At 39.2% G+C, this 24,669-nt stretch overlaps 3 protein-coding genes across 4 annotated transcripts; all 3 read right to left on the reverse strand.

Annotated features, from left to right (window-relative positions):
* Window positions 1-298: 298 nt before the first annotated feature.
* On the reverse strand, window positions 299-8,087 carry LOC108250429 (zinc finger MYM-type protein 1). Its single transcript, XM_017440306.3, has 3 exons — window positions 7,785-8,087; window positions 3,191-5,849; window positions 299-2,133 (listed from the first exon to the last, which is right to left on the reverse strand). The coding sequence occupies exons 1-2, from the start codon at window positions 7,909-7,911 to the stop codon at window positions 3,193-3,195; spliced, it is 2,784 nt and encodes a 927-aa protein (XP_017295795.1). The 5' UTR covers window positions 7,912-8,087; the 3' UTR covers window positions 299-2,133; window positions 3,191-3,192.
* Window positions 8,088-10,052: 1,965 nt separating this feature from the next.
* LOC108250431 (zinc finger protein OZF-like) lies at window positions 10,053-16,371 on the reverse strand. Its single transcript, XM_017440309.3, has 2 exons — window positions 16,170-16,371; window positions 10,053-12,275 (listed from the first exon to the last, which is right to left on the reverse strand). The coding sequence occupies exons 1-2, from the start codon at window positions 16,192-16,194 to the stop codon at window positions 10,825-10,827; spliced, it is 1,476 nt and encodes a 491-aa protein (XP_017295798.1). The 5' UTR covers window positions 16,195-16,371; the 3' UTR covers window positions 10,053-10,824.
* A 2,838-nt stretch (window positions 16,372-19,209) lies between these two features.
* On the reverse strand, window positions 19,210-24,208 carry LOC108250432 (zinc finger protein OZF-like). Of its 2 annotated transcripts, none has more exons than XM_037977408.1 (2): window positions 23,145-23,837; window positions 19,210-21,558 (listed from the first exon to the last, which is right to left on the reverse strand). In XM_037977408.1, the coding sequence occupies exon 2, from the start codon at window positions 21,536-21,538 to the stop codon at window positions 20,198-20,200; it is 1,341 nt and encodes a 446-aa protein (XP_037833336.1). In that variant the 5' UTR covers window positions 21,539-21,558; window positions 23,145-23,837; the 3' UTR covers window positions 19,210-20,197. The 2 variants fall into 2 exon arrangements, with proteins under 2 accessions (XP_037833336.1, XP_017295799.1); XM_017440310.3 differs by lacking the exon at window positions 23,145-23,837 and adding an exon at window positions 23,851-24,208 and having other exon boundaries at window positions 19,211-21,558.
* Between the last annotated feature and the right edge of the window lie 461 nt (window positions 24,209-24,669).

The raw sequence follows: 24,669 nt of genomic DNA on the forward strand, positions 1-24,669 counted from the left end.
AACTGTTCCAGCAAAACTTAGCCACCTCTGAACTTAAAAAGACCTCAGAGACACAGGAGGCTCTTTGTGGCTGTGGTTAGCACAACTTTGGGCTCATAATTACTGAAAATATGTAAAACTATTTGTATCCGATAAGAAACTTAAAAACTATCATTAATATGCATGACATTTTAAATGCCAAAACTGATACAAAACAAGTCAATTTTGTCATAAAGAAAGTCATTTAGGTTTATTGACAGTGTTTTACCATAAGAGCAGTTTATTATAGTAACACAGCACTATTATACAGTAAACAACATGATGTTTTATCAGTTTATTTCTTTTCCATTAAAATAAACTGAATGTCCCAAATAATAAGAAAACATTACTTATGAGAAAATATTTACGCATTAAGGAATATACAGTTTAGTTCAAATTTACCAGTCAGCCTCTGTAAAACACAGCAGAGGTTTACGTCTACAGGTTTTTACACGGGAGTTGTAATAAAATATAATTCTTCCTTTAGGAGTCAGAGACACCAAAGAAGCAGCTTCTGGTGATTATTTCTTCTGGTATCAACAATATTCAGGAAAATTTCCAGAGTTCCTAATTTCTCATTTAGGAACTGGAAGTGAACTACCAGACTCAGCCTCTGATAGGTGTTTTAAAGTGAGATGATAAAAGACAAATAGATCTGCAGATCTCTGCTGCAACGTTGAACACAGCTGTGCACCACTGTCCTCTTTAGCCCACAGAAAACCTGCATGGCAAAGACAACACGTCCTGGATGTTAGCATTCAGCCAACAAAACTAACAGTATTAGACACAAAGTATGATGTCATACAGGAAGGAAGGTGGGCTGAGTTTCAGCTCAACAGCGTGGTTTTCTGGTTCTTCTCTTCATGATGCTCCAAACATCTGGAGACAGATGTGAACTTTAGGCAGTCCGGTCCAGTCCACCTCACACATGCTATAACGCAGTTTGGGGTGCTGACACACACACACACGGCTGTTTTCATGGAATATAAACGAGTAAGAGTTTAATAATTCAGCCCCATCTGCTGAACGTAGCATTCATTGTTTCAAGATCACATCCATCTTCTGTCTGGGATTACAAAACGTTTCACCCAATACCAAATAAAAAACAAAACAGTAAATAAACAGAAAAATTATTTGTGACTGTGAACATTAAACCAAAGAACGAGCTGCTGACAGTCAATCAGTCCATCTTCACAAAATAACTCATTTTTGAATAATATCATTACTGATCCCAAAATCTATTTTGTTTAGCTGAAACCTGGCTGCATCAGGTTTAATGTTTCTGATTTGATTTACACCCAACATCAATAATACTCTCTTTAACAGCTGGAGAAACATTTCAATGACTCCTGGTATTTAATTATTGTTCGCTGCCAAAAGGGAAACAGCAGGAGATAATGTGTTTGTCTGACTGTTAGCAAACTATCACATGAACCACTGGACGGATTTTAATGAAACTTTCAACAAGTCTGGTTTGGTAGTAGCTGAGGGTCTTCACCAACTCATACTCTAAGCACAAGCTGATTGCAAGATCTCTGACTAAATCTTTGGTAATAACTGTGACTCAACCCTGTTTGTTAGCAACAGTTCTCAAACTACAAGACAGATTTTCATGAAATTTAGAAAATAATTATTGAATGTTCATCCAGAACTTTGGGAGTTAATCGAATTCAAGATTTCCTCCACAGTCTAAATGTCCTTGGCCAACACAAAACTGGCTATAACTCAGTCGAGTTTGAAAATATTAAGCTAAAATGTGGTGTGATTGTAGCCGAGAGACATCCCCAACACATACTCTGAGCTCCAACAGTTTGAGTGAGATCCCATAAAAAAAACTCTTTTCAGGACTGGACCAAGATGATCTTAGTTTAAAACTGATAAGAAAGGCAGCAGATGATATGCAGCCTTTCAGAGAACGCCAGGCCTTTAATTGATGTGTCAGAGTGGGTTTGACGGTCAAAAACAGTGGTCCTGATGTCCTCTGGGTTCTGTTGGTGAGGCCCAGTCTCAGAGCAGGGAGGTAAAGGAGCTCCTAATGAAGCTGGTCCTTAGGGTGATGAGAGGAGGGTCCAACCAGAACAGCTCAGTGTCCTGGACTCCATGTTTGAAGAGATTCTGCATTTTAATGACAAACACAAACACATGTTCACGATCAGTTTCAGTTCAGTGTCAGGGACAGCAGGTTGGGTTTGTTAAAGATAGAAACGCTGATGTTCGAACGAGAGAGGAGAGTGTGATGGGAAGATGGAAGGAGTACTTTGAGGAGCTGATGAATGAAGAGAAAGAAATGAAAAGAAGAGCAGAGGTCATAGAAACTGTGGAGCAGGAAGTGGAAAAGATTAGTGAGGATGAAGTTCAAAAAGCTTTGAAGATGATGAAGAAGGGGGAGGCAGTTGGACCCGATGACGCACCTGTGGGGGTATGGAAATGTCTAGGAGAGATGACAGTGAGATTTTTGACTTGATTATTCAATGGCCTGTTTGAGAGTGAGGAAATGATTGAGCTTCGAGGAATGGATGCAAAGTGTGCTGGTGCCAATTTTCAAGAACAAGGGGATGTACAGAGTTGTAGCAACCACAGGGGAATTAAGTTGATGAGCCACACAAAGATCTGGGAGAGAGTAGACTTAGACAAGAGGTGACTATTTGTGAGCAGAAAGAGCCTCATTGTGTTTTTTGTGGATTTTGAAAAAGCCCATGACAGAAAGTTAGAGAGGCCAGACTGAGATGGTTTGGACATGTGCAGAGGAGGGACAGTGGGTATATTGGTAGAAGGATGTTAGAGATGCAGCTGCCAGGAAAAAGACAAAGATGCAGTTAGAGAGGACATGGAGGTAGCTGGAGGGAGGACAGAGGACACAGAAGACAGAGATATTAAGGAGGATGACTCGCTGTGGAGACCCGTGATAAGAGAACAGCTGTAAGAAGACAACAATGACTCTGTACAAATTTGATTTCCCTTTGAAATGGAACTTTTTGGGGTTTTTTTTGTCAAAGGCCAATTCAAAATTGACCATGATTGATTTATGACAGCATTAAACATCCAAATGGGTGAATACATATAGGCAATGTGTGTACCTGTTTGCTTTTTTGTTATCATGTTGAAAATGTTGTTGTTGATATTTCAAGTTAATTTTTTGTTAATTATCTGTTAACTAAAGCCATGGTCTTACCTTTACTTGTAAATGAAGTCCATTCGCCCGTCCTTCTGGACAAAACTCTCTGTGACTTTGTTGTAGAAGTCCTCCTTGTTTTCTTGTAGTTTTAAAAATCGGTCCCTCTCAATGCTGATTAGTGCCAGGGATGAAAGTCGTCTTTGGTCAGTCCAGTTCTGACTGTGTGCTTTGAGTCTTTCCAAAGCAGAAAACGATGTTTTTTCGGACACTGCGGTAACTGGTATGGTTAGCACTAGTTGGAGTAACTTTGTCACCTCAGGAACAGTCTGCATCAGATCGTTCTGGGTCAAAAAGTTGAGAAGCTGTTTAGGAGATTTACATTCATCCCTCACTGTTTGTGAGCTATGCAGGCCGATGAGTTCAGCTTTCAGTCTACCAAAGTCGAAGAACTTGGCATACTTTGATAGGCTTTGCAGTTTGGCATTATCAAAATGTTTGGACATTTTAAGAAATTTTGAGCAATCCACCAAACTGAGAAAAGCTAGGTCACCAAAATGATCAAACCTAGCTTTCAGCTGAACACAGACATTGTCCAGAATGCTAAAAAACATTTGTTTCCTCTCATCTCTGAGGGCCTGATTTCTTTGGATCTTTTCCGTCAGGCCAAGTGTGACGCATTTCCGTTCAAATCCGTCATAGAAGCTGTCAAACTCCCGTCTCTGGCGTTCCACGGCGCCAATCGTGTCACAGATGCGAGCACAACAAAATTTAGTGTCCATCACTTTGTTCTGCAGGACTCTGTGGAGCTCGTCGGTTTCAGAGAAAATGTTCTTGTATGCCATGATGAAAAAGAGCGTTGATTCTTTTGATAGCCACTGATTATATCCAGCAGCCATTATTAGGGTGTCATTGTCCCAACCATCGGGGTTTTCGTTCATCATACTGAATGCAGCACGCAGATCAAAATAGTGCTTGCCGATATTCTGCACCAGCCTTGAATTTGAGTTCCAACTTACAGGTTCTGCTTTCGGTAACCGGCGTTTCACAACATCGTCCAGTATGTGGGTGAGCTTAGAGGATTTACCCAAAAACGTCCCCAGTCCCTCCACTATTTTACAAAACGTTCTACACTGAGGCATGCATTTGGCCGAATGCAACAACACAAGGTTCAAATCGTGGGCGTAACAGTGGGTCAACATTGCATGAGGCACTTTTTCTTGAACTCTGGTCTGCACGCCGTCAAGCTCTGATGCCATGACGGCGGCTCCATCGTAAGTCTGAGCTACCAGCTTTTCAGCACATTTGTATTTCTCCAGTACTCCCAAGATGTACTCGGCTACAGCAGAGGCTCGCCTGTCATCACTCACATCATCAAATCCCAAAAACACCTCCCTCACTTCCAGGTCCACCTCAGTTTTAGCAATGTAACGCAAAATGGCAGAGATCTGGGCTTTGTTTGTTACATCCGTTGTCTCATCCACTTCTATGGCAACAAATACAGCTGCATCAATCTCTTTTTTGATATCGTTTCTGATCACGTCACCGATCGCTTCAGTTAAATCATTGTGTATGCTGTTAGACAAGCCAGAAAACACAGTGGATGCCTTTAAAAGTTGAGCTAACTTTATATCTTTCTCAGCAAAAGCATGTAATAGATCTATATGTGAGGAGTTTATACACTCACCATTACCATGAAATGCCAGTTCTTGTTTGGTTAAGAAGCAGGTTACGCTAATGAGGTCTTTTAAAATCTCTCGGTTCTCCTTTACCCTAGCATTGTGGATGCTAGCATTTAGCTTCCGCTGTTCATCCACAGCCAAATCTATTCTGGATGTTCCAAAGGTTTTTAGAGCTATCTGGCTTTGAATGTGAGCCGCCGATTTTTCATGGCTGATGAAGCCTCTTTGTAGATGCTTTAGATCCCCAAATCCTGTTGACGTCCACACACTGTCACAGGTTGAGAACAACAGACAGGGAAAGCAGTAAAGGCGGTTTCTGTTAGCGCAGCCACACAGCCAGTCTTTTCGGGTGTACCACTCCGTCTGGAAAAAGCGCATGTACTGCCGCCCTGTTATCCCTGACTTTTCAAATAAACCTTTGAGCGTCGGCGTCGGTCTTCCGTTACTGATCAGCTCACACTGAGACTCAAAGTCCAGTTTTGGGAAATTTTTAAGCTCTGAGATGGAGTAGAAACTTTTCAAACAAGTTGCACAAGAGTAAGTCTTCTTGTCTTTGTGAGTTTTTTGCCGACGAGTTTGGGATAACTTGGAAAATGTTTTTCCACAAGCGTTGCAAACATAAAGTTTTGTTTCATCTATGTCCAAACTTAGTTCTTTTATAGACGACGAGGCAGAGACCAGCTGCGTGCTGGTTGGTTCCGATTCACTGCTGTCACTTTCCTCAGAATTACCAGTTATCATCAAAAGAGTGGTTTCTTCTTTGATAACCAGCTGCTCCTCATCCTGACTGATGCAGACTTCTTTCTGTTCCTCTTTAACCTGCGGAGGTTCTGGTTCCACATGTTCCTCTTTAACCTGCAGAGGTTCTGGTTCTTCATGTTCCACTTTAACCTGTGGAGGTTCCGGTTCCTCCCGATTCTCCCTTTGAAGAACTCCAGCCTGAACATTCCTTTCCAAACTGGAGTTCCTGTCCTGGTCTGGGAGCTGCTGGTTGTTCAGAACGTAGACCTCCTTACCACCATGTTGCTGTGGGGAGACTGAGAAAGACAAAGTGACCCAGAACAAGATTACTACTCTGAGCAGAGCAGATGAAAATACGTCTCTGAAAATAAAAAAGTAGTTTTTAATCTTTAGCAGAACTTTAAAATAAGAGTTTGTCATCAAAATTAGTAAATGAAATGTAACATTTAGTGAATAAAACTCGGTTTTTCAGGTGAGTGAAACATGTCAGTGGTCCTGTGACCAGTGTATTCAACACTACCTGCATGGGCAAGTATGTGGGGAAATTTAGGCCCCATCACATTTGGTTTTCCAAAACCATTTTCATTCAGTTTCAGGTGATTTGACTGAATGTGTTCGGCTCTGAAGCCTCTGTTCACATTTGATGGTTAAGTGTGTATACCAAAACGTTGTACAATCAGCTGTCAGTTACCTGGTTGTATGTAGAGACACACACAGCCACGTCACACAGAGAGCTGTCAGTGAGCAACAAACAGGACATCAGCAGGTCTGTTCATGTTTCACACATTCAGACATCTGAATTATATGTGACCCATTCTGGCAAAGTGAATAATGAGATTTTTTTTTTTTACATTCTGAGTTATTATTTTTAAATTCTCCTGGGGCACAATCCCAGTATGTTCTCTTTGGTTCATCACGACTGCTGTGATTCTGAAGTATGACAGGAACGTTGGTTTGAGAGAGGAGTAAAGGAAGAGAACCCGCTAGTGCTGGGTGATATAACGATACATATCGTGGGGACGATAGAAAAGTGTCTATCGTGATATATTTTCTTCTATCGTCTCTATCGTTTCTGTCGTTTTTATCATAATTGTATCAATGATTCATGTAAATATTTCATAACGTAGGCTATGACGAATGTATTAGTGTTGTCACTTTGCATAAATTCAGTTTATATAAGTGATAAATAAGAAGAAAAAAATAACTATTTTGTGAAGAACCTCCGTTTTGCGACATGACGCTGCTTTACGTGTGGGTTTGCGACATGCTTTACGGCAGCGGCTTTCTGCGCGGCGCGGTGTTTTCACCATAAGTGCTGAAAGATGGAGACGCATGAAGTATCAAACCCGGGGTCGCAACAAGTAGAGACAGCTAGCAGGCAGCCCAAGAAGAAAGACTTTTACCAAAACGAGGGGGACGTCTGTGATTTGGTTCAAGAAGTCCGACACGGAGCAGAGACTAAATGTACTGGGATGTTGTGTTTGGAGAAAATCCTTCTGAGTTTCTAACGAGCCTCCTTTGTTAGGAGAGTGAGAACAATTTGCAAGCAATCCAGCTTACGTCACATCTCAGCTTTAAAAGCTCAACTCCACACTCGCTATTTCTGAATTGAGAAAGCTCCTCGGATGAGAAGCGAAACGTCTTCAGCTACAGAATAGAAGTCCAGTTGTTTTTGTTTTTTAACTTTTTTTGAAATTATTGAACATACATCTGAAGTATGATTTCTGATCCCTGTCAGTCTTATTTGACCAACTGACAACTGCATAAACACTAACCATTATGGTTGAATTAACAAGAGTTTCTCTGTGTTCTCTCCATCTTTTGTTGATCTTTTAGAGCTGGTCCTCCTACATGGTAATTAGACTTGACGCCCACCGGATGTGACGTCACGTTTAAGCGGTCTATACTTTCTTAAAGCGCCTCAGTTTTATTAAAATATAAAAACACACCTGCTTTAACAGATAATTATTAGTAATATCATTTATTCAGACCTTGTCTGTCTCATGTTAATGATGGTTGTAGTATCAATCTTTGAATAACTTGTTACCACTAATCTTAGTTTTGTATTGAGTAAAGCACAGACCTATAGATTGTGTCTCTGTAAACTACAAACACAAATAATAGTTAGACAAGTGTTTCTGGAACAGCTAAATCCATTAGTTACCACAAAACTGCACCTTAACAGTTAATAACTCAATGAAACTTGACAGAGAGAATAAAAATATACAAACCTAATATGTACACTTGACGGTTGGTGTGGAAAACAGCACGTGGCTCATTTTCACCTAAACTGGACAGTTCTTGATCATAATCTTTCACTGCTGCATCCAGCCGCCGTTTGACCAACTGTCTCCGCATCTCTGTTAGTTCTCATTCATCAACATATTCATTGAACAGTAAATGGGTCTTTACGGCTGAATTTAAAACCGTTTATCCTCCTTCGGTCAGGAGCTCCGGCTGACCGTCAGGTTACCACTCGGACATCGCACCAGCTAGCGAGCAGCGAACAAGCTAAATGCTAATTATTTTAGTCAGAGGCTAGCGGTGTCCCAGTCAGCCAATCAGAAGTTACCTGTGTACCATTCAGCCAATCAAAACTTAGCTGTGTCCCGTTCAGCCAATCAGAGACTACATGCTTTTTTCTCTTATTAAAAAAACTTTATTAACAAACAACACAGATACAAAGACTGAACAATGTTGTAACTTGACAGATGAAAAAAAATTATACATGTTAAATTTTTAAAGCTCAAATAAAGTGAATTGTGTTTTTTTCTGAACTTTATTTGTAACCATTTCAAACAATCAGGAACTACAAAACGACAAAAAATGACTTCAACTGTGTTCAAAATAGATAATATAAGAGAGAGTAAATAACTAAAATTACAATTAAAAAGAAAAAAGGCAAAAAAAAAAAAAAAAAAAAAAAAAAAAAAAACATATCCCAGATAACGTGAGAAAGTCATAATGAAAAGAAAAAATGTTATAAAAGGCACGGATATTCACAGTATGTAAATATGTATATATATTTTCAAGGGGATGTTTTTATGTAAAGTTTTAATCCTTTCATCAATAAGAGGAAATTTGGTTCCTTATTTGAATATTTACAGCTGTGGATATGATATTTGGGAAGAAAAAAAAAGATAACAAAGAACACTTTAAAGTTTTTGATTATTGATAATAAAATCAATACAGCCAAAGACGGTTAGATCTTTCTATAATTTGTTTATGTCAGGATCTAACAGAGTCCCTCAACCAAACTAAAGGAGGAAAGAGCACCACCTGCTGGTCAACCTTAAGTACAACAACATCAAAATATCTCAAACCAGTTTATTAGGGGAATGGAGCGTCTTTGTTATTCACTTTGCACTTTTATATAATGAAAGGAGTTTCATTATGGAGCTAAAATTTGATTAAAGGCATCATTGCAACATCATTTAAATTCATTACTTTCTAAGTAAAAATTACAAAAGAAGAAAAAAAAACTTCAATATAACAGTTTATTTGTTTTGGGGATACAGATCAACACTTATTCCTAATGAACATTATACGGAGAACTTAATTTGAAGAGTACCTAATTTCTAGCCTTTCTTTCGTGCTGCCTACAACATAATTTATGAAGAGAGAGAGAGATGTTTTAAAAAAAACAGTTTTATGAACATTGACATGATTTGACCTGTGATAAATTGGAGACCTATCCAGGGTGTCCCCCGCTTCTCACAGAGTGACTGATGGACCCGGAAAGTAAAAGGCAGGTAAATTAAAATGGATGGACAGATGGCTAACCTAACTTTTACACATTTTTACCTTCAAATTGTAGAGAGGTAGGGATGTCACATTAGTAATATTTATTTCCAGGTCAGAAATTGAGAAATACATAAAAAAGTTTAAAAGACAAAATCAAAGCAGCCGAGCACAGGGTCCCTGAACTCAGCATGAATGAAGCACTGGCAAAACCCAATGGCTGTCAAAGGTTGATGATTGGGATTGAAAACAGCACGTGGCTCATTTGCTCCTAAACATTACAGTTCTTGTTCCACAAAGGTTTTATTAACTTTCCAATGGGTTCGATGTTACACCTGTACCAGTTTCAACACAAGGAATCAACAGGGATGCAGATATTTGTTGCAGCTGATGAGCCAGCATGTTACTGGTCTTATCCCCTCATTCATAAGATTTGGATCTCAAATTGAGTAAAAGTTCAGTGGTGTGCTGTGATGCGACAAGATCATATTTGGCTTACTAAGACATTCATTCCTCATAATGTATCTGGTTGTTTTGAAGTTGCATATAGAGAATCTAAAACTGCAATGTGTTCAGATAATCAGGCAAGTTTCTCTCTTCTAGATTTTCTCTAATGGACCCTAAGCCTTCATTGCAACTCGGAGGCTGTACCCTCTGGAATCTTATTAACCTTAAAAATATATATTTATTTAGAGAAAAAGTTATCTTGGAGTATCATGGCTTCTCATGGTGGAAGAGACTCAGAGAGGAGACTGCTGTAATGTTTAAACAGTATTTATTGAGTCCCAGAGGCAGCAAACACAGCATATATCCACGTGGCAACATGTATAACAGTTAACTGGAACATCCAAGCACACTTGTTGCTGTCTTAGAGTTGTCCATCAGCAAGGAGCCGTGCACTTCTGCGCACGGGCACGCATCGTCCACATCCACACTCGTTTGCTTGTACATTTACACACATCCTGGTGACTCATCGTTTTCTTAAATGAGTATTTTATGCAATTATGCTTGGCAACACTGTAATGGAAGAAAGCTAAACAAATTGCAGAATTACGTGATCAAAAGTTCTTCACTACAATGGTCTTTAAGTCATTTTTATTGCAATAAAAATGAGGGTCAACATGCACAGAAGAGTACAAAGTTGAGTCTAGGGACACAGCCCCAGTGAAAGCATTTTATACCTTTAGCAAAAAACTGTTTTTTTTTTTTACATGCAAGGAGTGGTTGTTATCTGAGCAGCAAACATTCCTTGTTTCAGTTAAATTTGTTCTGTGGTCCTTAAACAGGGGGAAACACTTTAAAATGGGGTTATACTTCCTATTTCATCATCACTTGCATGTTCACATTCCAGTAGTAACAAATGCCCCTTTTCTACCGGCTCTAAAGGACGTGCAATTACAGTAATAGAAGCACAACTTGTTGTGCTCATTCGTCAGTTATGTACTACACATTTGTGAGGGTATAATTCTGTGTGAACTCTCATATGTTCATATCTAAGTTGTTTCCCTCCAGAGCAACTTCTCGTGTGTTTTAGGAGTGACTGCAGATGACTGCTTTATTTCGCGTGTGGATTTTCGAGTGTCTGTTTAAATTTGTCTTTTGGCTAAATCCTTGCCCGCAAACATCACAAACAAATGGTTTCTCTCCTGTGTGGATTCTCATGTGTCTGTTTCTGTCCATATTTAGGCTAAATCTTTGTCCGCAAACATCACAAACAAATGGTCTCTGACCTGTGTGGATTCTCTTGTGCTTGTTTAAATTTGTCTTCAGGCTAAATCTTTGTCCACAAACATCGCAATGAAACGGTTTCTCCCCTGTGTGGACTCTCGTGTGTCTGTTTAAAGTTGTCTTCAGGTTAAACCTTTGTCCGCAAACGTCACAAGCAAACGGTTTATCTCCTGTGTGGATTCTCACGTGTCTGTTTAAAGACGACTTATCACGGAATTTCTGTTCACACTGATCACAGCTGAAGGGTTTCTCTCCTGTGGGGATTCTCATTTGTGTGTTTAAAGTTACCTTATCACCAACTCTCTGTCCACAAAGATCATAACCAAATGCTTTCTGTTCTGCGTGGATTTTCTTGTGTCTGTTTAAACTGATCTTTTGGCTAAATCTCTGTTCACAATTATCGCAACAAAATGGTTTCTCTCCTGTGTGGATTCTCGTGTGTCTGGTAAAATTTGCCTTGTTGCCAAATCTTTGCCCACAGAAATCACAACCGAAGGGCTTCTGTCCTGTGTGGATTCTTATGTGTGTTTTTAAATTTGGCTTTTGCGTAAATCTTTGGCCACAAACGTTACAACTAAATGGTTTCTCTCCAGTGTGGATTCTCATGTGTCTGGTTAGATCTGCTTTGCTGGTAAATATTTTGCCACAGTTGTCACACCTAAATGGTTTAGTTCTTGAATGTCTCTCCACGTGTCTCTGCAGAGACAGCTTGTTAACAAACTCCTTACCACACTCAGAGCAGCTCAGTGATTTGTTGACAGAGTTTCCACCTGACTCAGGAGACCTGCTCTCCTTCCAGTCTGTGTCACTGTGTTCAGTTTCTGACCCAGAGTCTGACAAGTGTTTCAGCTGAGAGTCAGGATTGTTCCCATCATCATCATCCTCACTGACTTCAGTCTCTGAAGAGCTGGAATCATCTTCATCAGCATTCAGATCTGGGCTCCTGCTGGTTTCTGCTCCTCCACAGTCCTCTCCATCAGCTTCTACTTTCATCTGGTTGTCCTCCACCTGGTGCAGATGAAGCTGTGAGAGCAGAGGCTTCTCCTCATCATCCTCACTCTTCAAAGGAACAGTAAACCCGGTGGCATCGGTCTCCTCCTTCATACCGAGCTGCTCTCCCTCCAGACTGGTCCAGGGTTCCTCCTCTTCCTCCTTGATGTTGAGGGGCTCTGGGTCCTGCTGGTCCACACCAGGCCTCCATTCTTCAGGAGCTTCTTCTTTAGTCAGGACCATCTGAACGTGTGGAGGAACCACTGAAACACATGAACATGAAGGACAAAGTTAGCTTCAGATTTACACATACATCACATGTTACTACTGATGTCACTGCTTGACTGTCAAAACATTTATTGCTGGATCAGAAAACCTCCTGAAGCTAAATCCTTACGAGACAGACATCCGTCTGACTGATGCCAAGAAGAAGCAAACCGAGCTATCAGTTGGTTCCTTGTTGGAAAAAAATAAAATTGTTCCATTTTGTTTTCACCTGCTTAGAGAAAATGAACAATATGATCAATAATATTTAATAGAGATTATAACAGGAGGTCATTCCCTGACTCACTGATTACTCAAAGAGCCTTTTTACTTGCCTCAGCAGTAAACAGAGTCCAGACTGAACAGAACTTTGTTGCCACACTTCTAACAAGAACCAAGAACTCAGACCAGATGGCGTCAGTTTCAGCCTTCCTGAGCTGAGCTTATTTCAGGACAGATTTAAGGATTTTCCTGTCGACTTTGAAGAGTTTTAATGAAGACGTTCTTCTAGCTTCTATATCTGATCTTCTAGTTTAATAACAACCTCTACGGACTCTGAGAGGAACGAAGCTGAGGGCTCATATTTGGGCCTGAAACAACCAGAGGGTTACAAAAAGCTTCTGGGTGGACAACCTAAAGTTTCAGTCATGTCTTTAAATCATTAGCACCTGTTTTTACTGGAGAACCTTCACTGATTTCTGATTTGATTTCTTTCAGTCTCTACATAATATTCTTGATTTTATATTTGATTTTAATATTGCGTTATTGTTGATGACTACGACAATATATTACATATCTTCAAATAGGTCGACTCCAACACTTAGCGGTAGATGTACATTCAATGATTACTTTGAGTTTCATTAAAATCTGCCCATTGTTTTTTTTTTTTTTTAATGAGACCAAAGAACATACACAGGCAATTCTGAAACCTGGCAGCATCAGGCTGAAGGTCACTGAATGAATTTACACCTCATTTCTGAGGATTATTCTCACATCATTCTCAAGAATTCCTTATTTAATGAATCAATGACAGACGCTAATGGAGGACTATCGGTTTCTACCCTTGTAAAACTAGAAGAGAGGGAAACATCTCTTCCTACATGCAGTAACATTAGGTGACTATCTCAGAATGAAGAAAACCCTGAGGGGATTAAGAATTACAAAAACTGCCATGCTGGATAAAAACAAAGAGGACCTCTGTGATTAGTGGTGTAGGATTTTGACCTGCTGACTCTCACCATGCAGGAGGTCTCCCTGCAACTCACTAAAGTAAGGAATGAGGTTTCCACCCAAAGTGAACTCTTACAGAAACCATTCAGGACAAAGAGAGACTGAAAACCCATCTGTGCTGACTGTGAAACAGAAAAAGAGGGTCGTTTGATATGATAGACCAGTGGTCCCAACCTTTTCAGCTCCACGGGCCGGTTCATTTTCAGACAGTATTTTCATGGACTGGCCTTTAAAGATGTGGCGGATAAATACAACAAAATAAAATGATACGACCGGCATGAAAATGGGGGTATTTTTAAAAACATAATAAACGTAAATCCAACGTGTCCTCGCAGCTTTGTTAGCTGCGTCCTGGTGTTGTGTTATCAACATGAATAACAGTCTCTCCTCCTCCTGATGTTCTCTGTGTTTAAACACGCCCTTCAAAATAAGAGACATCACAAATATAAAGAGCACAAAGAATACAACTCACCATAACTCTGAATCAGTGGGAGCCCTGAGCTCGTTTCTCAGTAACCAGACGGTCCCATCCAGTGCTTCCAGAGACGTTTGTTTTTTACTCATTTTGCTGCTTGTGGGTTTGTTTTTAGCGGTAACGGATCACGTGACCTCGATAAGCGTTCTGACACGCATCAAGAGGGAGTCATAGACGGATGTAACGGAGAGAATCCGGTCATTTTTCAAAATAAATGTCGTTCATATGCCGAAAAAAAAAAAAGAAATCGAAAATACTGTAAGTTAATTATTCATTCTGTGCCGCCCGGTACCAAATGACCCACGGACCAGTACCGGTCCACGGCCCAGGGGTTGGGGACCTCTGTGATAGACTACTAGAGTGAATGTGTTTACCAATGGCAACCACTGCAAACTTAAACACAAGGAAGTCCAAGGGCTCCAAGCAGCAACACAGAAGTAGATACATGAGAAAAAGCAGACATTGACATCTCTAGACTCTGATTCTACCAGCATGTACTCTGATGGGTCCCAGCATTCTTTAGATGGAAAACCAGCGGATAAGGCTGAACAGGAGATGAACTTCATCGATAATCCAGTAAGCCCATCTCACATGCATGTTTATCTGCCCATCCAAAGCTGCAGTTTAGCTCTAAAACCCACTCTAATAATAAATTATAATTACTGAAAACTCAGTCTAAATCATTTGTAAAGGATTAAACCATAAATGTGGAGGCTACTGAGGTGAACAAAATACAGTTGAACCTCTAAATAAGAATTTAATCCAGTCCAGCAGGTGATCTGTGTGCTGAAAATTCATATTTTGAAGTAAATTTTCCTCATTAAATATAATAATGCAAATGCAATTAACTTAAACACAACGACACCCCAACCGCTTAAAAAAAAACCTGCACAGCTCGACTCACTAAAACGTCAGTTTTCAGCGCACAAGTTTTATTTCTACTTGGTAAGCACTGTGTGACAAAACAACAAAACAAAAATCACACGTGAACAGTTAGTGTCGCACACATTTTTAAAGAGTTGGGAGTGGCACATTGATGGAGTGCACTGCGGATGGAGGAGACTTGTTTTTTTTGTTTGTTTTAAAGTCTTCAATTGTGACTTCAAGTCAGAACACTGTAAGAAACGTGAAAAAAAACTCAACAAAAAACCCACAAATGAACAGTTTCAGAGTTACAGCTGGCCTGCATTGGTGCAGCACGGATGGAGGTGCAGGTGAAGGAGAAGAAAAAAAAAATATTTTTTCAATTTTGTCATCTGAGAAGTCAGGGGGGAGTTTTTCCACTGGGTCCAGATGCCGGATTGTCAGGGTCCGGATCACCTTTGCTTCTGTCTGCATTTCAAAACGGCACAAGAATGATGTGCATGGCCAGGAAGACAGTTTTGCGAACCGTGCACATGAAAAGAGGCCAAGATCTTCAAAAACAAAAACTTACAGCTCGTTGGCCACTCGGTCGCAAATACGCATGAGTTCAGAGAGGCCGCAGCTGAAAATGTTCTCACAAATTTGAGGTTTTGTTTTTTTCCCCCCACCAAGTCTCCCAGCAGTAGACCATATATTAACCTGCACACTGACATACACAGATTATGATTTAGTTCTCTGTCTACCTCTGAAACAAATAAAAGATTGACAAATTTACATAATAATGTTGATTATGACAACTATTTGCAGCAAACCTACTGCACGATGAGTGAAGCTGAACAAACAGGACACACCAAGTGAAAAAAATCTGTAATTTTCAGTGATAAAACTTATTTTAAAGCACACTTAATGTTGTGTTTGAGGATTCAGCCCAATCATCTGACCAAAGCCTAAAAAATACATTGTAATTGATTCCTTTTTACAAACAAGATTAAAGCAGGGAGGATGAAGAGGGTAACAGATGGGACACTATAATTTTTTTTTTTTTTTAAAAGAGGATAACATCAAACTGAGACAGAGTGAACCCAGTTTCTCAAATTTGAAGAACAACCTTTGTCATACAACAAAAACTCAGATATGTGATAAATGTTAAAAAAATGTTACCAGTTCAGTTTACATATAACTTAATAAAATCAGATTTCTGATAATTTTCAGGAAGTATGACAGCCCACAAATCTTCGTTCTCATGTTTAAAACAAATCGAGTAATTTTAAGGCAGAAATTTTGAAAAGGAGCCCTTGAGACAAACGAGGCGGAAAAGACGTACCTTTAGAAAAAGAGAGAACAGACATTTTACAGATCTTCTTCTCTTTTCTCCACAACAGAATCCTACAGAACTCAGAGGAAATGGTTCCGAAAGTCTCTGCAGAGGAAAACGATGATTGCTGCGCTGGAAGAACCCAAGGAACCTCTCACATATTCAGCTCAAACAGCACACACAGCTAACGCTAACGCTGTTAGCACGGTTAGCCCCACCGCTTTGTTTACTTCCGCCGGATGTCACAACCTGAACTTCCGGCAGCGTTAGCTGCGGCTAACATTAGCTTTCTGCTAATATAAGGCCTTGGTAATCATATGAAGCTGAAACTGAGACAACTAAACTTATTTTTTGTTTTATTAAGACGTTTCGCTTCTCCTCTGAGGAGCTTTTTCAGTTTAAATGACCTCAGAAGGGACCCGTAGACGTATCCGCCATATTGGACAGGGCAGGAAATGCGATTTGAACAGGTTATGGTTTAGATTTTATAAGAAAAAATTGATTTAGGTCTAGGGGTTAATATCCATGGGGTGTAAAAACATTTTGTGTTTCCAGTAAACTAGACGCTTCAAAGATAAACAATACAAACTGAATTTTGTACATTAATGTTTTTAAATTTGTTGAAAGTTTTTATATTTCACATTTGCAGTACTTTTTTAACGTTTGCTTTTTCATGTTCTTGTTAATACTTCTCCACCAGCGTCTGTAATTGATTCAATAAATAATCACCACAGCCTTTAAAGACAATCAGATAACTATCTTTATAAAACTTACTTCTGAATAATCTCATTATGGATCACAAAATATCCAGAGTCCACAAGAAAGAACAATATTTCTGCAGCAGTTTTAAGAAAAAAAGCTTTTGCCACAATCTTAATTGACTGATGTCTCTTGTCTTACGTTTCACGAGTGTTCACAAAACAGAGCTTCAACTATACATGACCTAACTTCTTATTAAAACTGTGTGACCTTTGAACTCAGAGGGACTGACTCATTTTCACAAAATGAGAGTGTAAACTGACCCAAACCTCCAACAGCTGAGTCCTTCTTCAGCTTCAAGAAGGACAAGAAGGTTGGATGGATGTGGTTCGTTCAGCTCCTGGTGAAAATTACAGCCCAGAGTCTGGAGACTGACTGTGGAGGTAATGTTCTGAAGAGGAGAACCTGAAACACAAACCTTCAGGAGAAGAACCACCGCCTGTCGGATCGACACCGGCCGCCTCTCTCTGTCCGGATGGGAAACTCCTCGCAGACTGTGTGACATCACTGTGAAGCTTGGGGGTCCAGTTCCTGACGGTGTTTCCAAACCGGTCCTCTTGTTAACAGAACTTCTTCTTCTTCTTCTTCTTCTTCTTCTTCTTCTTCTTCTTCTTCTTCTTCTTCTTCTTCTTCTTCTTCTCCTGCCTCCATTCTCCCTGGTAAACACTGTGCTTATTCTAAAAATCTAACTGTTACTGGCTACCACAATTATTTTTCTTGATTTCTTTTAGTGTTTCTTAAAGCCAGAAAGTGGCCATTTGAAATGCCTTTAGTTTTTTGTCATGTCTGTGATCTGCTTTTTTTTCTACAAAATTAAACAACTGAAGGAACATCCTCATAATTTTTGCCAGGGGTTGTATTCCCCCAGGATGATAATAGTGTTTATGAGAAAGTCATCCTTTTAGTTGTCTGTATTAAGACCTTAAATTATGTTTTTGTCAGAAAAAAATTTAAGAGAGGGAACTTTGGAAAATAACCAAAGATATCAGACCACAAAGCTTCAACATACATACAGTGAAAAAAGAAATGCTCAGCTGTTTTTAACAGCATCACAAAAGACACAGTTGTTTGTTTCAGTTTCTAATTTGTTTTTCAAGGACATAACATCATTTTTTGACTGGAATGTATTTGTGTTTTTGATTCCCATAAAATTACACACAACTGTGGTAGGTTTCATTTACAAGAAGAATGACTTAAACTACAGAAATAAGGCGTGGTAACAGCAATCTCTTCATTAATGTGGGGAAAACAAGAAGATTATTTTTGACTTTTGGAGAGCAGAAAACACAATGAGCCACAACTTTTAAAGCTCTTGATTCAGTTATTTTTGTTTGTGGTTTGCTTTCAGCTATACTTTTGTATAATATTTTAAACTGGTCATGAGCAATAGTTTCCCACATCTATGACTATTGTTGTGGCAGATCTAATGAAATAAGAGACGACTATTTAAACTCACAAGCTTTCTTACAGCAACTATGAAAGCACCATTACAGAACACTGTTGTCTCTATTTCACTGTATTTCTTTTTAACCGTCTTTTCTGCTCTGTGCTGCCACTGGTGAAGAACTGAGTAATTGGCATTACTTAAAAATATGATTTCACTTTGACTTTTTTTTTAAATTATACAGAAGGCCAATTTATATTGATAATAACTGATTTATGGCAGCAATAAAAGCATAAAACATCCAAGGAGGTAAATTCTCTCAATAGGCACTGTATGGAGTAAACAAATCATGCCAAAAAATTAAAAAAAAAAAAAAAAAAGCCAAACCTTTTCAGAGCTCTACAGCTCAGACATCTTTCATTGTAGAAGTTTAAACAGGTCACAGAAAGTTGGACTTTCTATGACTAAAGTGGTACTTTTATGTCTTTAATGTTTTTTTTTTTTTTTGCACAATCACTGAATTCTAAGATTTTTGGATTTTTTGCCACAATGTTCCTGAGGGTCCACCGTTTGAGCTCTGAACTTTCAAAAATGTTTTGCAAATTCTTGTTCTTTCTCCAATCGTTCTACTTCTTATATGGTTTACATGTCCAAATGTAGACATTTGTCTTCTTTCACCCAGAGTGTCTCTCACTGCTCGTCCCCTGAGGGGGATCCAAACTCTCATTAACTTCCACTGTATCCCTCCACTGTTATTTGTCTTCAAAGCAAGTATGTCAAATAACTCATTTTAATAAGAGTTAATTCATAAACAGAAAAAAAGAAGTAAATATACCCTCTGATGTATCCAAGTTTAACCATGAAAGTCGTTCTGTTCTTCAACCTTTTTTTATTTTACAACTACAAATGTATAAAAAAAAAACACATTCCATTAAAAAAAATGTACGAGTAAAATGATTTAATACTTTTATGCATATTTTATTTAAAACATGTAATATTTAGCTGCAACAGATCAGTTTGAGTTCATTCAGATAAAACCTGGATCACCTGTCTGGACGATTAGAGACATCTGTGGTGTTTAGAGACGAGCTTTTAAGAACAAAATACTGTACAAATTTGAACACAAAGAAAAAAAGCTAATAATAATAAATAAATACATTTTAAAAAGCCCAAATACATACTTATATTACTGTAAGTAAAAACCACTGCAGTTCCTAACAACAAAAATCCACACTTCACATATTTACCAACAAACCCTCCAGTTGTTTAATTTTAATTCTATACAGCAACAGAAGCTCAAAACTCACAAATGTGTATTCCACTTTGTAACTTTCAGGAGATTTTATAATACCATATTTTCCGGACTATATGGTGCACTTAAAAGTCTTCAATTTTCTCAAGAAACGACAGTGCGCCTTATAATCCGGAGCACCTTACATATGTAAGAAGTCGTGATGTTTTAGTACGACTTTGGTTAAACTACAAAGCTGCACCGCTCGCAGCATTAAGGCTCAGTTAGAGTCGCAGGGCTCCGTGCACGACGCGTGGAGGAGTTTATATTTGACGCTTACGTCGGTGCAGTATCCTTCCATGAGTTTTGAGCCATTTGATTATCTTTGTGATCTCTCATAGAGGGATCATATAAATGCTGATACAGGCGAACCAGCTCCGCTAGAGCACCAAAATCATCCATTTTGAATTGAGCGCGGCGAGCGCAATTTGCAGAAAGTTACAAAAATAGGGAGGTGCAGACAATGCGCCTTACAGTCCGGTGCACTTTATATATGACAAAAGTTTGAAAATGGATCATTCATTGACAGTGCGTCTTCTAATCCAGTGTGCCCTGTAGTGCAGAAAATACAGTATTTACAGTGACTGTGTGACTTCTTGTGGTTTAGGAGTCAAAACAAATGACTGCTTCATTTCCAGGATGGATTCTGACGTGTTTGTTGATGTTTCTCTTCTCGCTAAACTGTTGCCCACAAACACCACAAGAATACGGTTTTTGCCCTGTGTGGATTTTCATGTGCATGTTTAAACTTATCTTGTGTCTAAATCTTTGTTCACACGAATCACAAGGAAATGGTTTCTCCCCCGTGTGGATTTTCATGTGTGTGTTTAAATTCGTCTTGTATCTAAATCTTTGTCCGCAAACATCGCAAGGAATCGGTTTCTCTCCTGTGTGGATTCTCATGTGCGAGTTTAAATTGGCCTTTCGGTTAAATTTCTGTCCACACAAATCGCAAGGAAATGTCTTCTGCCCTGTGTGGATTCTCTTATGTCTGTTTAAAGCTGACCTGTCGCTAAATCTTAGTCCGCAAAGACCACAGCTAAACGGTTTCTCTCCTGTGTGGATTCTCATGTGCGTGGTTACGTTTGTCTTGTTTCTAAATCTTTGTCCACAAACACCACAACCAAACGTTTTCTGCCCTGTGTGGATTCTGTTATGTCGGTTTAAAACTGACCTGTCGCTAAATCTTAGTCCGCAAAGATCACAACTAAACGGTTTCTCTCCTGTGTGGATTCTCATGTGTGTCTGTAAAGTTCCTTTTCTATTAAACGTTTTGCCACAGTCGTCACACCTAAATGATTTCTGTCTTGTCTGGACTTCCCTGCCTGAGTCCACATCAGACTTCACTCTACAACATTTCCTTTTAACTAAACAACTTGAAGACCTCAGTCTTGAATGACTAGTCTTGTGTCTCTGCAGAGACCGGTTGTAAACGTACTCCTTACCACACTCAGAGCAGCTAAATGGTTTGCTGACAGAGTTTCTACCTGACTTAAGGGACCTGCTCTCCTTCCAGTTTTTTTTTCTGTTTTTAGTTTTTGACCCAGAGTCCGATAAGTGTTCCAGCTGAGAGCAGTGACCCTGAGAACCATCCTCGATGACTTCAGTCTCTGAAGAGCAGGAGCCCAGATCACGAGTATTCAGATCTGTGTTCCTGCTGATTTCTGCTCCTCCACAGTCCTCTCCATCAGCTTCTAATTTTATCTGGTTGTCCTCCGCCTGGTGCTGATGAAGCTGTGAGAGCAGAGGCTTCTCCTCATCATCCTCACTCTTCAAAGGAACAGTAAACCCGGTGGCATCGGTCTCCTCCTTCACACCGAGCTGCTCTCCCTCCAGACTGGTCCAGGGTTCCTCCTCTTCCTCCTTGATGTTGAGGGGCTCTGGGTCCTGCTGGTCCACACCAGGCCTCCATTCTTCAGGAGCTTCCTCTTTAATCAGGACCATCTGAACGTGTGGAGGAACCACTGAAACACATGAACATTAAGGACAAAGTTAGATTTAGATTCACACATTCCAAACTCCTGTATGTTTGTGTATCACACACCTTGACGCACCCAGTCAGAAGGAGAAACAGACAGAAGGATCATTTTTATGATTTCCAGCATGTCTCTTAGTTTTCGAGCTGCAGCAGGAAAAACAAGCTACTTCCTGTGGTTTTCCTCTCAGGAACCAGTGTTGAACTTGAGCAGTTTGTATATACTGTATCAGGGGCAAGTTCTAGGATCGGACCTTTTGGGGTGCCCAGCCCCTAGTGAGCAGCTGAGTCGTTAACATTATAATTTAAAAGTGACCATCAGACTCCAGCGTGAACAGTCTATGGCCCTAAAGTGACCAATGCTGTGTCACATGCAGAATGATGTGTTTACAGAAGTAAATATGAATGCTACACGTTAATATTTGTGTACCGATTCTAAAGTTGTTGGGCAATGAGAACCAGCTAAATTACCTGACATACTTATTTTGTACAGTGTTTACATTTGATCTTGACACTTCCCACCTACTTCGACACAGAATTGCACGTTTGGAATGGGAGCAATTACTGAAAGTGCAAACACACTCAAGTAAGCAAGTAGTGATACGATCTGATACCAACGTTAGTATCAGATGGTGTAGATTCAAACTTCTCCAGGACAAATTAAAAGAAAAAAAGACCAAGCAACTGGAATTCTAATCTACTGCTGAAGATGTGCAGAGTTCTAAGCTTTAAACTGCATGAAGTTGGTATAGATATCAATATTTGGATCAATCCACATACCCGTACTTTAATGAAGTAAAAGTGGGATGAAATGCAACATGACTGTTCAGACTGAGGTCGCTTTAAAATACATTAATTATGTATCTGATTTATTACCACATAAAAAAGTAACCTAGGTCAGACTTGAAAAAATAAAGAAAACTCACACTGTCACACTGTTGGTAGATTTAAACCAACAGTCTATATATATATATATATATATATATGAGACACATACAGGAGAAAAAAACTACTGCAGGTCACATTTATTCATTTCAGACTTATTTTGTTTTGCAAGATAAAAAAAACAACAGAAAAATATGTGAATAAGAGCAGCTTTATTGAATATTTGATCATATTAACTTACAGTGTATGTGAGCACAGAGAACTAGATAGAAGCAGAAAGAAATAAACACGGTAGGAAGTGTATGATGAGTTACAGTGATATAGTTTTATTTCTTCAGGTCCATAAACTTAATGTCTAATATTTAATGATATTTTATTTTCATGGTAGATTAATATGTCATTATTAAATCAATAATTTGTATGACAATATATATACACACATGTGATAATACTATTAGTAACCCATTATCACTGAGCATATGCTGCAGCATTTCAGCTGTTTTTGTGTTGCCCCACCACTTAAATATCAACAACTATCCTCCCTAAACAGCCACCAAGAAAACCAAAGCATGATGAGCCATTTGTGTTTTTATTTTATATTTATTTTATAAAAAATGACTTTATTCCACTAGTCTCCTGACTACACTACACTAATTACACACTTGGTTGTATCAAAAGTTGGACACTCACCAGTAACACTTTGTTTGTTGACATTTTTGTCCAGCTAGATGGAGAAGTCAAATTAGTCAGCCAAAGTAGAAGCTCAAAAGTCCCAACTAGTCAGCCTAACTCACAAATTCAAAAGTGCACATATTTGACAGTCGCCAAGTAACTAGAAGATAAAATTTGTATTGTCTAGATAACATGTCGCACGTTTTGATGCCTAGTGGTTAACTTGTACGATACAGTCGTCCTCATCTTCTAGTATGGGTCAGTGATCCAATAGTTTGTGAAGAACCAGAGTAGTTTTTCTGAGTAGTAATTTTGAGCTACTAGTGCTTTAGCCAACTAGTTTGACTTCTGCTTGAACTAAAGCAGCAGTGTCCAATCCTGGTCCTGGAAGTCCACCATCCTGCAGGTTTTAGTTGTTTCTCTGCTCTTCAGCAGGTCTTCAAGTTCTGCAGCAGCCTGTTAATCACTCAGTCATTCAGATCAGGTGAGTCAAAGCAGAAACACCTAAAACATGCAGGACAGAGGCCCTCCAGGACCAGGATCGGACACCACTGAACTAGATGGAGAAAAGAGCCACAATGTTAGGTTGTGTCCCTATTAGCAAGCTATACTACAAACACAGACAATGAACAAAAGTTTTTCTTACGAAGTTAAATCCATTAGCTACAAGAAAACCTACAGCTAAACTGTAACTAATATTCAAAAAGAAAAGAAAAATACAAACCTAATATCTACAGCTGAAGGCTGGGGTTGAAAACAGCACGTAGGATGTTGCTTTGTGGTTCATTTTCTCCTAAACACGACAGTTCCTGCTCATCTGTGGCTGTTGTTTTCTTCACTGCGTCCAGTCGCTATTTGACCTGCGGTATCCACGTCTCTGTTAGCTTTCGTTCAGCATCTTTTTCCTTTTTAACAGTAAATGAGTCTTTACAGCTGAATTTAAAAGCGTTTGTCTTCCTTCGGTCACGAGCCGCTGCTGTATGTCAGGTTACTACTCTGACAACCCACCGGTTAGCAAACAGCGAACAACAAGCTAACTGCTAGTTATAGGGTTAGCAGTGTCCCGGTCAGCCAAGCAGAAGATAGTTGTGTCCCGGTCAGCCAATCAGAGGCTGCATGCTTTCTTCGTTTTTTTGAGAATACTTTTGAAAAAACTTTATTACTAACAAAGCCCAAACAAAGGGCACAAATATGTTGAACCACATTGTAACTTACCAGAGGATGTGAAATAGAAATGTGAAAGACGAAGTATAAAAAAAATAAATAAACCGATAGTTATAAAAAACAGAAAAACACGGGTAATCTGAGACAGCCAAAAAGATAGATATTAACAGAATGTAAAGATTTTATGAAGAGGATTTTGTATTTACATAAAGTTCTAACGCTTTCGCAATCGAGAGGAAATTAGGTTCCTTGTATATAAGATATTTAGTGGGAAATAAAATTAAAACCTAGAACAAAAAGTGCTTTAAAGTCTTTGTTATTGATATCCGTCCAGCAAAACACGGCATACTTAAAATACAGACAAATCTCCTGAAAACTT

Source organism: Kryptolebias marmoratus, linkage group LG9 (assembly GCF_001649575.2).
Source record: "Kryptolebias marmoratus isolate JLee-2015 linkage group LG9, ASM164957v2, whole genome shotgun sequence".
Taxonomy (NCBI): domain Eukaryota; kingdom Metazoa; phylum Chordata; class Actinopteri; order Cyprinodontiformes; family Rivulidae; genus Kryptolebias; species Kryptolebias marmoratus.

What these genes read in the sequence shown, in the direction of transcription:
- LOC108250432 (XM_037977408.1), bottom strand. Translation starts at nt 21,538, where the DNA reads ATGGTCCTGATTAAAGAGGAAGCTCCTGAAGAATGGAGGCCTGGTGTG.
- LOC108250429 (XM_017440306.3), bottom strand. Translation starts at nt 7,911, where the DNA reads ATGCGGAGACAGTTGGTCAAACGGCGGCTGGATGCAGCAGTGAAAGAT. An exon ending in CCGTCAAGTGTACATATTAG is followed by an intron (nt 5,850 to 7,784) that starts GTTTGTATATTT and finishes TGTCTTTCTCAG; the next exon opens with TCTCCCCACAGCAACATGGT.
- LOC108250431 (XM_017440309.3), bottom strand. Translation starts at nt 16,194, where the DNA reads ATGTCTGTTCTCTCTTTTTCTAAAG. An exon ending in TGTTCTCTCTTTTTCTAAAG is followed by an intron (nt 12,276 to 16,169) that starts GTACGTCTTTTC and finishes CATGTGTTTCAG; the next exon opens with TGGTTCCTCCACACGTTCAG.